The following is a 13,983-nucleotide window of genomic DNA, read 5'->3' on the forward strand; positions in this document are numbered from 1 at the left end:
GATTCGGTTTAACATAAACAATGCAAAGTCTTTCGAGCTTCATCAGGCAAAGACACAAGAATGCAAGCGTTTCTGAACCAACCCAGCTCGACATGGCCAGTGTTAATCCTAATTTTCAAGTTAATCAGCTAGCATTATATACAGTAACTCAGAAAACAATCTACAATCAACACACAAAATGCGAAGATTCAACATAAACGGAACAACAAAAGTTAAAACTTATAATTAAACACTAACAATTTATTCTCGAAGCAGAAGAAATTAGCACATAAAAAGCATTAAAGAGTTATTCTCCACTCACTCTTTTTCTCTGCTGATTTTTATCCCAACCATTAAAAACCCAAACCCATCAGATCACAATTATTTACATAAGTATTTATAATTATACGCCATGAGCATCATCATATCATATAAAAACCGATCAATAATCCGGACGATGATAATCACTGTAATCATCCCTCTCCTTTGACGCCACGTCTTGCTCCACTCTTTCACCAATCTTGTCTTCTTCGTATTTCAATCCTTCTTCCAATGCCAGTCCACCTAAAGCCCCCGCGACTGCTCCAACAGCTAATCCGGTCCCGAGACCTATTTTGGAGCCTCCTCTAGGCTTCCAATCGTACGGAGAGTAATCTACTGGAGCCGATGGGGTGCCGTAGCCGTAAGACCGTTCGAAGAAGGGGCGTGGAGGCATGGGCGGTGGCGGAGAGGAATAGTAGTGGCTGGAGAAATAGGGAGAGTAAGCGTCCGGGATGGAGGAGTACGACGGTGGAGGAGGAGGAGAGGCTGACGGTTGAGGTGGCGGCGGGGGAGGAGGAGGAGAGGCTGCCTGTGGAGGAGGCGGCGGGGGAAGAGAAACGTAGGGCGAGTACCTTGGTGGAGGAGGGGTATTTGTGTAATAATAGCTAGGAGGGGCAAAATGGTAATCGTGAGGTGGAGCAAGTGGACGTTCGCGGATGCCGAGTTTCACCCGAATCTTGCCTTGGGGACGACCAGATGGTCGGAGGACAGAAAAGGTCCGGATCTTAGAACCGTCTTCCGGGTCGGGTAATTCTTTGAGTTCAACCCGGAGGGTTCCGACAAGAGGCTTCGGAGTTTCCGAAGGCTTGGAGTGGAAGATCTCGAGGGTAAGAACGGCGTCGTACAGAGGGACAGCGAGGGGAAGGGTAAAACGCTCGTTCCAGACCGGTCGAGTTGAACCGGAATCGTCTGAGCGGGTCGAGAGACGTCGGTCCGGATTGACCCAGAAGACTGCGTAGGGCTTGAGATCGCCGTTTCGCCAGTTGACGTTTTTCAGATGCTTGGCTGAGACGATCGTGAGATCGAGGTCGAGTAGCCTTGGTGGCGGCGGTCGAGAGGAAGCGGCCATGGCTGCGAGATGTTAACGTGCAACGGGTAAAGGGGTGCGCAGGATAGCTGGATTGTTTTTTGATGGAGAGAATGCGGAGAGTGGGGGAGACGGTTGCTTGGGAAGAGGAGAAAAGTGTGATAGTAATGAAATGACGGTTTTAACCTTGCTTATTGTTGAATTTCGCGGGGCTTGGAAGGGGACGTGGCGAAATGTCATTGGTTCAGTACGATCTTTTTCTTTTTATTTGATGATTTATCTTATTCTTTTGTTTAACATCAAAGCATACATTCTCCTATGCAAGGACAAGAAGAATAGTTTTTAAAGCATCCAAAGCATATATATTTTTTCGTTTATTGTCCACACCTTTCTTAAATCTAAGATTTCTTTGAATTTGATTACTTAATATAATTAGCAACTTGACACTATGGGTGTTTTTTAAACATAAGTATAAGACAATTTTCTATCAACACCCTTTGATAGTCTGTTGGATTATTGATATATATATGCTAAAATTACAATAAAATATAGCACAAATTACAATAAAATAATGCAAGCTTACACCTATAAGATATTGAAAGGCCAAATTACAGTATCCGTGATTTTGTCGGCTCCAAAAAATACTCATATATAACATTGATTTATCATTTAATCAAATAAAGATTAGTCTCTCTTAAAATACATAAACTCATTGAAATTAAATTGAGTCACGTCCAAAGAAGAAAGAAAGTATTAGTCTAGTTCTATAACATAAACTCCTAATTACCAACAAGTTCAGCGGTGTGCCTTAAATTTTCCACTAATATCATAGAAACTGTAATATGCCCTTCACCCAGAACTGCACCTTCAACGAACCTGGCGAGTCCGAGTCTATTGCATTGTCTTTTCCCTATTTCTTTAGGGAAGGGCACCTTGGCTCTGCCCACCACGACCACGCCCCTGGAAGGCCCGGGATCACATTTAGACGGCACCCTGATGACTTCCAGGCTCAAGAAATTGGATTGCAGGGGCACACGGTTTTTCAGTGGGATGTCGAACCGTTCGTTCCATATCACGTCCGGGTACCCTCCAGCTTCTTCTGTCAGGTATTGGGTTCCAGGCTGGATACTTGCGAAGACTCGGTAGTTCCTACTGGTCACACCAGGGTACTGGCTTGGTGGGTCGATGCCTTCCGTACTGTGAATGATTAGTATCAGAATGTAGTCTCGTTTAACATCCGGCTCTTCTTTTCTGAAATTTCTGATAAAACTAGGAGGATATAATCTTTTAACCTGTTCAACTCTGTTCTCCCTGCCAATCTACACAAAAAAAAAAAAATTATTATTTGATATAATAATTAACTTTATTGATTAAAAAAAAGTAAAATTTGAAGTCTTATTCAAATAAGGTTTAGACTCATAAGTCTGATTTCGGATTTAAAATTTTGTAATAAAGATAGTTAAAAGTAATCATAATTAAGGAGTCTGCCATTCACAAGTTAATACTAGATTGAGAATTTTACCATAAAAGTGACTAAAAGATAATTATAAAAAAATCATATTATATATCTTAAGTTTTATACATATAATAATAATAAATCAAAATTAAAAATTGAGAATAACGGGCAACTCCAGCATTGAATTACTTTTGCTAGTCAATTAATCGGAAAAATTTATGGCTCCGCCATTGAAGTATTTTTGCTATTCAGTTAATCAAAGAAATTTATCGATAATTTTTGTATAGTAATAAAAGAAAAAACAAGATGGAAAATATTATTTAGAAGAAAATTACCCATAGGTTCTGGCTTGATTCCACCATGATCTCTGACTTGAGAAAAATAAAGAGTCGAAGAAGCAAAGGGGAACACAGAGGAGGTTGGCTTGGCTAGTTAATAGTATAAAGGTCACTAAAAATAGTTTGGGTGGAAAAAGATGTCTCTTTATAGAGTTTAGATTTGATTAGAATTTGCTTAAAGGTCTATTAATTATTATTACTAGATAAAGTTTGTAGAAATTTTATTTAAAAAAATATTTTTGTTGTATTTAATACATTATTCTTGCCAAATTCAAATATAGGCAATATATTAATTGTAATGATATTCTCTAAATAACATCTTAATAAGTGCTTATAATTAGTCTTTAATATTTGTCTATGATTAGGGTTTCTTTTGATACTTAATATTAGTAATAATAAATAGAGACAATGCTCGAAAAAGCTATTGATCTATTAAAGTAAATTTAAATAAGTCATTATTTTTTTATCAAATTATTATATTAACTCTTATGATTAATAATTAGTTAATTGTCATTAATCAATATACCTTTTGTGACAATTACATTACATTAATGTGAAAGATAAAAATTTTTATATGATTATATATTTATATTATACCATCATGTTACGTTATCATTAATTATGATATGTCGATATATCCTATTATTATCAATTATAACATGTCAGAATATCACATCAACTTCAGGTGATATAAAATGATAAGTGATATTATAAATAAATTAATCATTAATCATAAAATTTTATTTAATTTAAAATAAAAATATAAAAATTTATTTGATATAAAATAAAAATATAAAAACTTAATTGAACGTAACAAAAATTAAAAGGTTATTTGAATTTTTTTAAATAGTTTAATTTTTTTTGAAATATTATGTCTAATAAATATTAATTGGAAATTCTTATTAGGCATAATTTACTTGAATAACTAAATTTTATTTGTTAAACAATACTAGCAACTAATTTTGTGGAAAATAAATATATTAAAATAATTGAAATAATAATATTATAAATTATTTTTAATTTTTAAGTATTGTACTCCGATGCACTATCTATTTCAACAAACTCAGCACACCTCCCGATGAGGACAATTCTGTAGTTAAATCAAACAACGGAGGACAGATTGGTCAAATTGGCTTTAAAAGAGGCGGACGACACCTAACTGGCATTTAATTTGGGGTGCATGAAGTACAAAGGATAGAAAATGAAAACACAAATTCCTACTAAGTGTAAGTGATAATCTATATTAATATTTAAGGTCACTAGATGCTATATGGTATATCCTATAGCTTTAGGACTATGTCAATAAAAATATATCATTAAATGTGAATGTTGACTTGATTTTTTTAAATGACGAGATAGGTTGAATGAGAAAAATATTTCTTTTTTAACACATGATCATTATAAACATTCAATTTATCATGTTAAAAAAATCATGTTATCTATCTCGAGAGTAAAAGATACTAGTTAAGATTAACAATTATTAAGATTATGTATGTCATGTATCATTTTTTTTTATCTACATAAATTTTTATTAGAATAAAAATAATAAAATATGAACTTATTTGAGTACAAAAAATGATAGTTATTTTTTTGTAGATTTTCTTAAATAACGAGATTAATAGAGCAAGAACAATTTTCTTTTAAGACATAATTACTACAATTAGTCAATTTGGTCATGTTAAAAAAGTCGTGTCATTTATCATAAGTGCAGAGAATGCTAGCCGATAATAAGGTCATATGTGCCAAATAACATCTTTTTATCAATATAAATGTTTATCTAGATAAAAATATATAAAAAATGAATTTATTTAGATACAATAAAATGATGATTTTTTAAAATATATATAAAACAATTCACTCATTTATTTAGCATTTTAACTTTAATTGAAATTATATTTTTCATTTAATACACTATTCTTGTCAATTAAAAAAAATTAATACATTATTTATAAAAACTTTTCTATAAATATCCTTTTAACACGTGTCTTCAACATTTATTTTTATTAAATAAATACTTGCAAATATTTATTTAAATATCACTTTAATATTGTTTGGTTTACCAAATTTCAAAATAAATTTTATATTTACATATTGTTCTCATCAAAATCAAGAAAAAAAATTCATTAGTTTCGTTAACATTACTCCATCTTAAAATAGTATGGGTAGACATATTACACTTAAATGAAATTAAATTGTTTTATCGACTCGATGTTATAATATTTTTTTGTTTATAACACTTGGCAGTTATTACACTCTTCGTTCCCTTTCATTTTCTTTCTTAAACGGAACAACTAGGAACCAAAAACCAAACGGGAAGGTCCCCATCTCCCCGCAAAATGTCTTAATACGCTTCCTTCGCTTTAGCCAAAGTCAGAGATAGCTTTGTTTAGATCTCTTTTTTATTCTCTTTTTCTCTGCTTTTTCTTAAAATCCGAACACCAGATTTTCTCGGGAAAGTAGGGAGCGAAAACGATGTCGGACGCTTTGATTAATGGATTGGCGGGAGCCGGTGGAGGGATCATAGCTCAGCTCATCACGTATCCTCTTCAAACTGTACGATTCTCTTTTTTCTGTTTCTGTTTCTTTTCTTTTATTTCCTTTTTATTTTTCTTTATTTTTTTATGTAAATATTTCTGTTCTGCTTTTGCTTTGATCTAACAGGTAAATACTCGTCAACAAACAGAACGTGATCTCAAGAAAGAGAAACGGAAACTCGGAACCATTCAACAAATGTCCCAGGTCTTTTTTTTTTTTTCCTTTTTTCTTTTCAATTTTTGGTTAGATTATGGTTTCACGTTATAGTTAACGGAAGGTTCTGAACATTTAACGGATTATGTTGACGGAGTTCAATTTTTGAGCCTTTTGAGTTAGGTACCGTTTGAATTTGGATAGAAAAACAAATAATGCTACTAAAAATTACGCTAAAATTGTTGTTGTATCTTAGTTATTTGTTCATTTTCAATTAATTATGGTTGTGTTTTTGCTTTTGAGCAAGTTTTTGTGAAAAACTAGTAAAAGCAACAATCGTACTGAGTTGTATTAATTTTTGTGTTTAGTCTTGAAATTGCTTTGCTTACTTGGTGAGTAGGTTGTAAATCAAGAAGGATGGGAACGTTTGTATGGAGGCTTAACCCCATCTTTAGTTGGTACAGCTGCATCTCAGGTGAGACCTTTTAGATTTCTAGCACAAATGTTTTTTTTTTTATTATATTGCTTTGGCTAGAGTACTAGGAAAGTGTTAAGTGGAAAAAAAAATGAAAGTAAATATTAAAGAAATAATGCTGAGAAGTTTTTTTTTTTTTTGTTGCTTGTTGTTTGAGTACTGTTTTATTGCTTTGTTTGGTTGCCAAGAGTGTGATGGGAGAAAAGATAAGTGGATTTGTGAACTTAAGAATACTTGAAATGAACTGAATTTCGCATGTTATGATTTAGTTTTGCATTGAAACCAAGGAAAGTTGGTTATTTTCCCAGATTTTTTTTTAGAAATTTTCTGCACTCTTTAGTTTTGTTAATATTTATAAGAGTTCAATATGCTGAATACTATATAAAATCCAAACTGAAGTTAGTATTGAGATTAATTACCATAAAAGTTAGGGTTCATATGTCCTTATTGATTTGAAGATGCTATTGAGCTAAATAGAATTCCTGATCTCTATCTTGGGACCTCTTTGGAGGATAGTTTCCATATAGTTATTTTTGTTGCTTAATTACATTCTTCTATAGATTGTTTCGTGAACTGGACTTTCTTACTCGTCTAGCTGTAGAGTGGATTGCATGCTTTTAGTTTAGATAAACTGATTTCTCTATCTGTAAAGTGACAGTGTAAATTTGCACCATTCTATTTGTTTAGATTTTATGGATTTATAAATACTTACTATTTCTATGGTACAGGGTGTTTATTACTATTTCTATCAAATATTCAGGAACAAAGCTGAAGCTACAGCACTCGAACGCCAGAAAAAGGGGATTGGTGATGGATCAGTAGGGGTGCTTTCGTCACTTATTGTAGCTGCTTTATCTGGGTAATTTAGTTTTATTTTTCTTTAGTGTTGCGTCAAATCTGGTTGCTTGTTATAAACTTTTTGAAAGCTTTGTCATAAACTGTGAAGCAATTGTGTAAATTTCTTATATATGATATCTACAATTGCAGTACTAAATTTTTCTTCCCCGTATACCTGTGAGCTAAACTATGCTTAATCATTTCTCTGTGTAGGTGTGTAAATGTGCTGTTGACGACCCCCATTTGGGTTATTGTGACACGCATGCAGGTAAAAAGCAAATATGCATTGCAGAAAGCTTCTTGCTGTAAAACATAGAAAGAAAGAAAGAATTTTAATATATGCATTCTTAGCACAGTCCATGAAGAAATTTATACCTAAATATCTATTACATAAGTGGGGTGCTTTGGATCTAGGCCAATGGCTTAATTCTCTAATTATTCTAGATTCCCAGGCTAGAATTATACCTTGAGAGAATAGGGTCAAGTAATATGGCCCCTTGGGTGTAATTACATGTTCTTGATCAGTATGCTTAACATTTGTTATTGCTTAGCATCTGCACTTTTGTTTTAGATCACACATAAAGATTTGTACATCTTTAAAGTTTTGAATTATGCACTGCAATTTGAAGGCACCTATTTCTTTTTCAGTTTACATTTTTGTTCATAATTAATCAAACAACTATTGTGCTGCAGACTCACAAAAAAATCTTAAAGAAAGACCATTCTAATAGGTCGACAACTACTGCTGTGGAGGAAACAGTGCTTTCTGTCATTGAGCCTCTTCCTTATGGAACTAGCCATGCGGTGAGCACAGTTGCTTGTTTTATATGGTTCTTATGTATTTAACTAAAGGCATTAAAGCTCATACAAGTTCTCTCCAGTGGAAATACTATTTTAGAATTAACATTGTAATTTGTAGTGAGTGTAGTTAAGAACTTAAGGTCTGAGAGTAAATCGGTGATTGCCGAATTGATTGCTTGAGACTAATGTGTATGAAGTTGGAATGCAGTGAAAATATTTGTCATATTATATCATCAGAATGTTCTTATTGTTTGGACAGGAAGATTTGTTCATTATGTTTTCATGGTCAATACTCATAAATATCTCAAAGATTTGGATTAATTACTTTGAAATTTTGTTTCATTGTTGATGTCAACCAAAATGCAAGATTTTTTGTTACATTTTTTTGGTTATGGAATACTTACAGATTCAAGAGGTCTATGATGAAGCTGGATTTTGGGGCTTCTGGAAAGGTGTATTCCCATCATTGATCATGGTATGTGAGAAGTGACTATTACATCTGCTAAGGGAGTATCACTGATTGTTCCTGCTGTTACTCACAGGTGAGCAATCCTTCTATACAATTTATGCTGTATGAAACGATGTTGAAGAAGCTGAAGAAAAGACGATCTCTTCGTAAGAAGGGAAACAATGGAATAACTGCTTTGGAGGTTGGCTCTGAGTTCATCTCTCTTACTTTACTAATAATTATGTCATCTTCTTATGTCAGTGTTCCTTGTAAATGTCTTTTCTTTCTCTAGTTTTAATCTCTGAGTGAGTTGTCTAATTATGCTAGATATTTCTTCTTGGAGCTTTGGCAAAACTTGGAGCTACTGCTGTGACATATCCTGTTCTTGTTGTAAAGGTATGGACCATATGACATGTAGAAGTGCATTTTTTTTAGATAAAAAAACAACTTGTTCGGAACCATCATGAATCAATCGAAATTGGATGAAGGGTTACGAGTATTATAAGACTAGCAAAAAAGAAAAATCCTATGGCCTGCCAAAATCATAACTCTGAACCATGGCCCTTGCATTGGTCATGATAACCTTATATTTATCTCTCGAAAAATGATTCAATGTCTTATCCATCTCCTTGTTGCCTTTACAGTCGAGACTTCAAGCAAAGCAAGTTACAACTGGGGACAGAAGGCATCATTACAAAGGTATGAATCAATATGGTGAAGTTCACATGATATGAATGTTTTCACTATTACCTCAAAACTCCAGGTTCTTTAACTATGCTATTTTATTGATGATATTGCCTGGTGAATGACACTTAATACAGGCAACCTGTAAGGTTGTTGCCTTGGCATTGTTTCTGTTGGAAAATGAAACAGGATGATGAGATCATGTAGAGGATCAAGGCTAATTCTATAGCAGGGTTTCGATGAATGCAAATTCTGCTTGTTTTGTGTTTCTTCTATTCTTTGAATTAATTTGTTCTATTCCCATCATGTGCATCAATATAGGGACTCTGGATGCTATTCTGAAGATGATCCGCTACGAAGGCTTCTCTGGCTTTTACAAAGGTATGAGGACGAAAATCGCACAAAGTGTTCTAGCTGCTGCTGTACTGTTCATGGTTAAAGAGGAACTCGTCAGGGGTGCTCGACTGTTGCTTATAAAGGGCGGCATCAACACCGTGAAATCCAAGCCTCCTTGACTGAAACTTGCCGCGCTCTCTCCCACCTGGCCCTCCAACTCCTATTTATTTCAAACACTAGTGAGTTGTGTTGGTCCAAAATATTCAAATTGGATTATAGCATTAACAGGCATGTACCTTGAAATAAAAGGGATATATAAAAAGATTAATTATTGAAATGAATTAATATATGGTTCTATATACAGTTCAAAAATTTATCCTTTAGGACCCTCTTATTCCTTGAATTTTCTGTGTAAAATGGTCCATGGCTCAATTTTTGGTTTAGCTGAAGAATTAACCTATTTTCTTTTCTTTCATATTGGGCCGAGAAGAAATATCGATGGGAAATGATAGACGCTTGTACCGTCTCTTTTTCTTTATTCATCTTTCGTTTCGGGAACATCTCGTGAATAAACCGCATCTATATTATAAGAAATAGTATGGAATATATCATATAATATAGTCTTCTCGTCTATAAACGAGAATTTTTGTTTTCTCAAAACACCTTATCTGAATTATAATTTTACCTTAATTCTTTCTACAAAAAATTAAATATGAAAGTTTTAATTTAAAATTTTCAATTTTTAATATGGAAAGATTTAACTTCTTATTAGAACGAATTATTGACTAAAAATGAAAAATAAAGAAAATGCCCAGTGGGCTGACCAAGAAACGACACCGTTCCGGTCCTTCGTAACGTCAAACTTATAAACCTTGACTTGATTGCTACACTTCGCAGCCCTCTGTCTTCCTTCTCTCGTCTCAAACTTACCGGCAGCGCCATTTCCATACCCAAGAAAACCAAAAATGCAAGAAAAGAAGGCAGAGACGGGAACCAAAAACGCGAAGAAGGCGAATCTCTTAGATCACCACTCCATCAAACACATCCTCGACGAATCCGTCTCTGAGGTAAAAAAATTTGAAAATAAAAAAAAAGAATCAAAACAACCCTAGATCCGTTAATCTTCACAATTACAGCTGAATTTTTGAATAATTATCTCTATTTTTCAAAAATTTATTTTGGATTTTTAACTAGATTGTTACGAGTCGTGGATATGTTGAAGATGTGAGGATGAGCAATGTCAGATTACTGCTTGGAACGATTATAATTGTAATCGCTCTCTTCGCTCAATTTTACAAGAAGAAGTTCCCTGAGAACCGTGATTTCCTCATCGGCTGCATCGTATTATATCCTTTTTATCATTTGTTTTTATTAGAATTTGATGTTTATTGAGGAATGTTTTGGTTTACTCTGAATTGAATTGAAATTGTGATGATAAACTGGGAAGAAACCAGTTTAGGTTCTGTTTGGTTTGTTACTTTAAAAGCAAAGTGTAATATGAGAAATCATATTTATTGAAATGAGCAAACGGATAAAATGTAATACATATCTATACATAGTTGATCCATATGAAGGTGAAATCACGTTCTTTGTTATTCACAATGAGTTGAAATGTTAAAATTGTGGTTATTATGTTAAGATATAGTATTTCTATTGTAATTTTTACTTCTAGAAGTAAAAGAGAGTAGTCAGAGCAACAACCAATCCTAGTCTCACATATGTTCTAACATCTAAGTATTTGTTTTTGTTCTGTTCATATGAAATTTTGCCTTGTGAAACTAAATTTTGTTGGAAATTCCCAACTATACTGTGAAAACTATTTCTGGTGATTAGGGTTTTGAGGAAGAAATTTTCACCTCACATTTGACCTTAATTTAGCGTCTTGGCTTCTTTGTCTTAACCTTTGAATAGAGACCAAAAGGATGACAAACTTTTCATTTTGGTTTCTAATGCTTAGTGCCTGAAACCATATGGTCAGAGTGTATGTACTACTAAGACAAGATGGTTGAAAAATTCCATCTTGATTTCCTTTTTTCCCATGCTTTTCTTGGCAACCAAATTGTGTCATTTTTTTATGTTACTTTCATGTTTCTTTGATCCTTGACTCTGGCAAGTATATAGTTTTCAATGGATTACTCCAATTGATCATCTACACAAAGGAAAAGAATGCAATTCTATTCACTTATCCTCCTGCTGTAAGTTCCTTTGCTTTCTAATCAAACATTTCGTTATGTTAATATCTTGTGCTATGCATTGATTTTTTTCCCCTTTAAGCTGAGATTATCTTTTTGTGTGATTAGTTTGGACTTGGGTCTTGATGTGCGTAAGCCCATGATGTGGAACTTTCCTCAACATTTGCATGGTTACTGATTCTCAAGATTACCATCAAACTCTATTTTATCTTGTTGGCATGATGATATAGGCTTGAGTTTGGCAGTTTTTAATGCCAATTTTCTGTCATCTTACATTGAGGCCAAGTTTCTATTAGAAAGTTAGAAAGTATTTGCATCATACACGAAATTGAAGGAGAGCAACTTAATTCTTATGCATGTTTTGTTTTTTGTCCATCATTAGCTCAGTTCTATGCTTTTCATTCTACTGCCATATTGCTTATAAAAGTTTCTTCCATAAAAAAAGATGAAATAGTTTAATGACTTTATCTACTTTTATTGTGTGTTCTTTATAGTGAAACCGTTACATTTCATCCTTAACTTTTTGCAATGTTGCCCTTCTTTAGTCTACAAATGCTTTATGCTTAGAGTAATGATGTGGAATAATGCCTAGCATCCCAATAGATACCTAGACTCTTGAATATTGCCCAAGGTAATTATATTTCTTGTACAAACTCAACGTACACAAATTTCTATTATTGCCTAACTTCTATGGTCTTTAAAAAATGTCGTACATAGTGTGGGCATATGCTTTTTGTGTGCCTTTGGCTAAAGGGAACTTTCAATATTAAAAGATAAAATCCACCCTAACCAATGGACCTAGTTTTTTAAATACCTAAAATGCCCTTCATATTTGCTTGCGCACAACGCCCTGTGTGTGTTGTTTCCTACACTAAGTATTGATTTCATGTTTGCAGGGATCTGTCACCAGCACCGGTTTGGTGGTCTCCTCAAAGTTGCCTAGATTCTCTGATCTCTATACACTTAGTATAGCAAGTGCAGATCCCAAGTCAATATCTGCAGGGAGACCAGTAGAGTTTACCAAAAGTGTTACCCAGTGGTATCTCCTGTTTCCTTCTCCCTTCTCTCGCTCTTCACGCTCATGTTTGCACAGCTACATACAGCCCCTTAAATTCTGAAAATATTGCAGGTTTACCAAGGATGGAGTATTGGTGGAGGGCCTATTCTGGAAAGATGTTGAAGCACTTATAAATGATTATGCAGCCGAACCAAAGAAAAAGAAGTGATCTAGACAGCAAAGCTTGCTTTGATAGGTTACTGGTTAGACAGTAAATTCTGGTCATGTTGTGACTTTGATATAGATATTCTCTAGAATTATTGGTCTCGTGTTGAAATTTTCGAACTAAAACAATCAACTTTGCCTGAAAATTAGAAGACAATGTACATCGTAAGTCAAAAGCGAATTTCTGCTAAATGAAAAGATTTGGCATCTTTAGCTTTTTATTGTTATAGATATAGTGATTATAATTGCAAGTAACTATCATCTGTTCCCTAGTTTAATTGCCAGTAGGACCAGCTTTGGCTGTCAACTGCAGATTTCTGTTGCTTTCGTAGCCCCGCTACTGCCAAACAGATGCAGTTCTTAATGACAGCCAAGAGGTAGTACTTAGACATTTATTTCCATGTTTCATACGGCATGACTAATTGATTTGCTTATTTGTTTTGATACTTATTTTATTTTAAATTGCTATAAATAAGTAAATCATGTTTTAAGTATAAAAGAATACATGATTTATATATAAAATGTATGAACCTTTTTTTTATTTATTTTTGCCCGTATATCGGATTCGGCACAAAGCTAAACCGGAGGGCTAGAAGGGAAAATTTTGACCTTTTATTGGAAGAATTTCAGCTCAATTACAATTTGAGTGAGATAATTTGATTCATTGATCATTGTATAATTTTTCTCTCAGAAAGAATAAAATTTGAATCTCTTTCAAATATATAAAAAAAGTTCTATTTAATTGATATTTTATTTTTTGTAATAAAAAAATAATTGAACTTCGTGGACGGTTACCTAAATGTTGCACTGAATTGTCTAAAATGAATCTTATAATTAATTTCAAATCCCACTAAGTATGAGTCATCGCCATCATGGCAATTTGACAAAGGCTCAAACTCAAAACAAGATGACTTCAATGCTCTGGCAAATGCATATGTCACAAGTCATTAACTCGAGGTGAGATATACAGTGTTCATGTATAAATGTTTAAGTTATTTTTTTATTTATTCGATTATTTTACATGAGAATCTTTAACAATTATTTTTCATTGAAATTCATGATTTTTTATATTTTATCATAATATTATTTTTTTAAAAAATTTAATTTTACAAAATACGTAACATTTACGTTTATAAATTTAAGTATGCATTAAAATCCATCGATGACCTTACTTTTTAA

General features: G+C 33.3%; 3 protein-coding genes across 3 annotated transcripts; 2 read left to right on the plus strand and 1 right to left on the minus strand.

The window, feature by feature from the left end:
* Positions 1-219: 219 nt before the first annotated feature.
* Positions 220-1,490, minus strand: LOC18585939 (Calcium-dependent lipid-binding (CaLB domain) family protein). Its single transcript, XM_018129392.2, has one exon. It carries the CDS (start codon positions 1,367-1,369, stop codon positions 422-424), a length of 948 nt encoding a protein of 315 aa, XP_017984881.1. The 5' UTR covers positions 1,370-1,490; the 3' UTR covers positions 220-421.
* A 3,894-nt stretch (positions 1,491-5,384) lies between these two features.
* PXN (Mitochondrial substrate carrier family protein) lies at positions 5,385-9,793 on the plus strand. Its single transcript, XM_007009026.3, has 11 exons — positions 5,385-5,674; positions 5,783-5,860; positions 6,210-6,284; positions 7,013-7,143; positions 7,335-7,389; positions 7,815-7,925; positions 8,329-8,397; positions 8,465-8,572; positions 8,698-8,766; positions 9,015-9,069; positions 9,376-9,793. The coding sequence occupies exons 1-11, from the start codon at positions 5,594-5,596 to the stop codon at positions 9,567-9,569; spliced, it is 1,026 nt and encodes a 341-aa protein (XP_007009088.1). The 5' UTR covers positions 5,385-5,593; the 3' UTR covers positions 9,570-9,793.
* Positions 9,794-10,270: 477 nt separating this feature from the next.
* Positions 10,271-13,017, plus strand: LOC18585942 (Microsomal signal peptidase 25 kDa subunit (SPC25)). The gene is made up of 5 exons (XM_007009027.3): positions 10,271-10,457; positions 10,585-10,736; positions 11,504-11,585; positions 12,479-12,621; positions 12,712-13,017. The coding sequence occupies exons 1-5, from the start codon at positions 10,356-10,358 to the stop codon at positions 12,806-12,808; spliced, it is 576 nt and encodes a 191-aa protein (XP_007009089.1). The 5' UTR covers positions 10,271-10,355; the 3' UTR covers positions 12,809-13,017.
* The last annotated feature ends 966 nt before the right edge of the window (positions 13,018-13,983 follow it).

This window comes from Theobroma cacao, chromosome 10 (assembly GCF_053813885.1).
Source record: "Theobroma cacao isolate CCN51 chromosome 10, ASM5381388v1, whole genome shotgun sequence".
Lineage (NCBI taxonomy): Eukaryota > Viridiplantae > Streptophyta > Magnoliopsida > Malvales > Malvaceae > Theobroma > Theobroma cacao.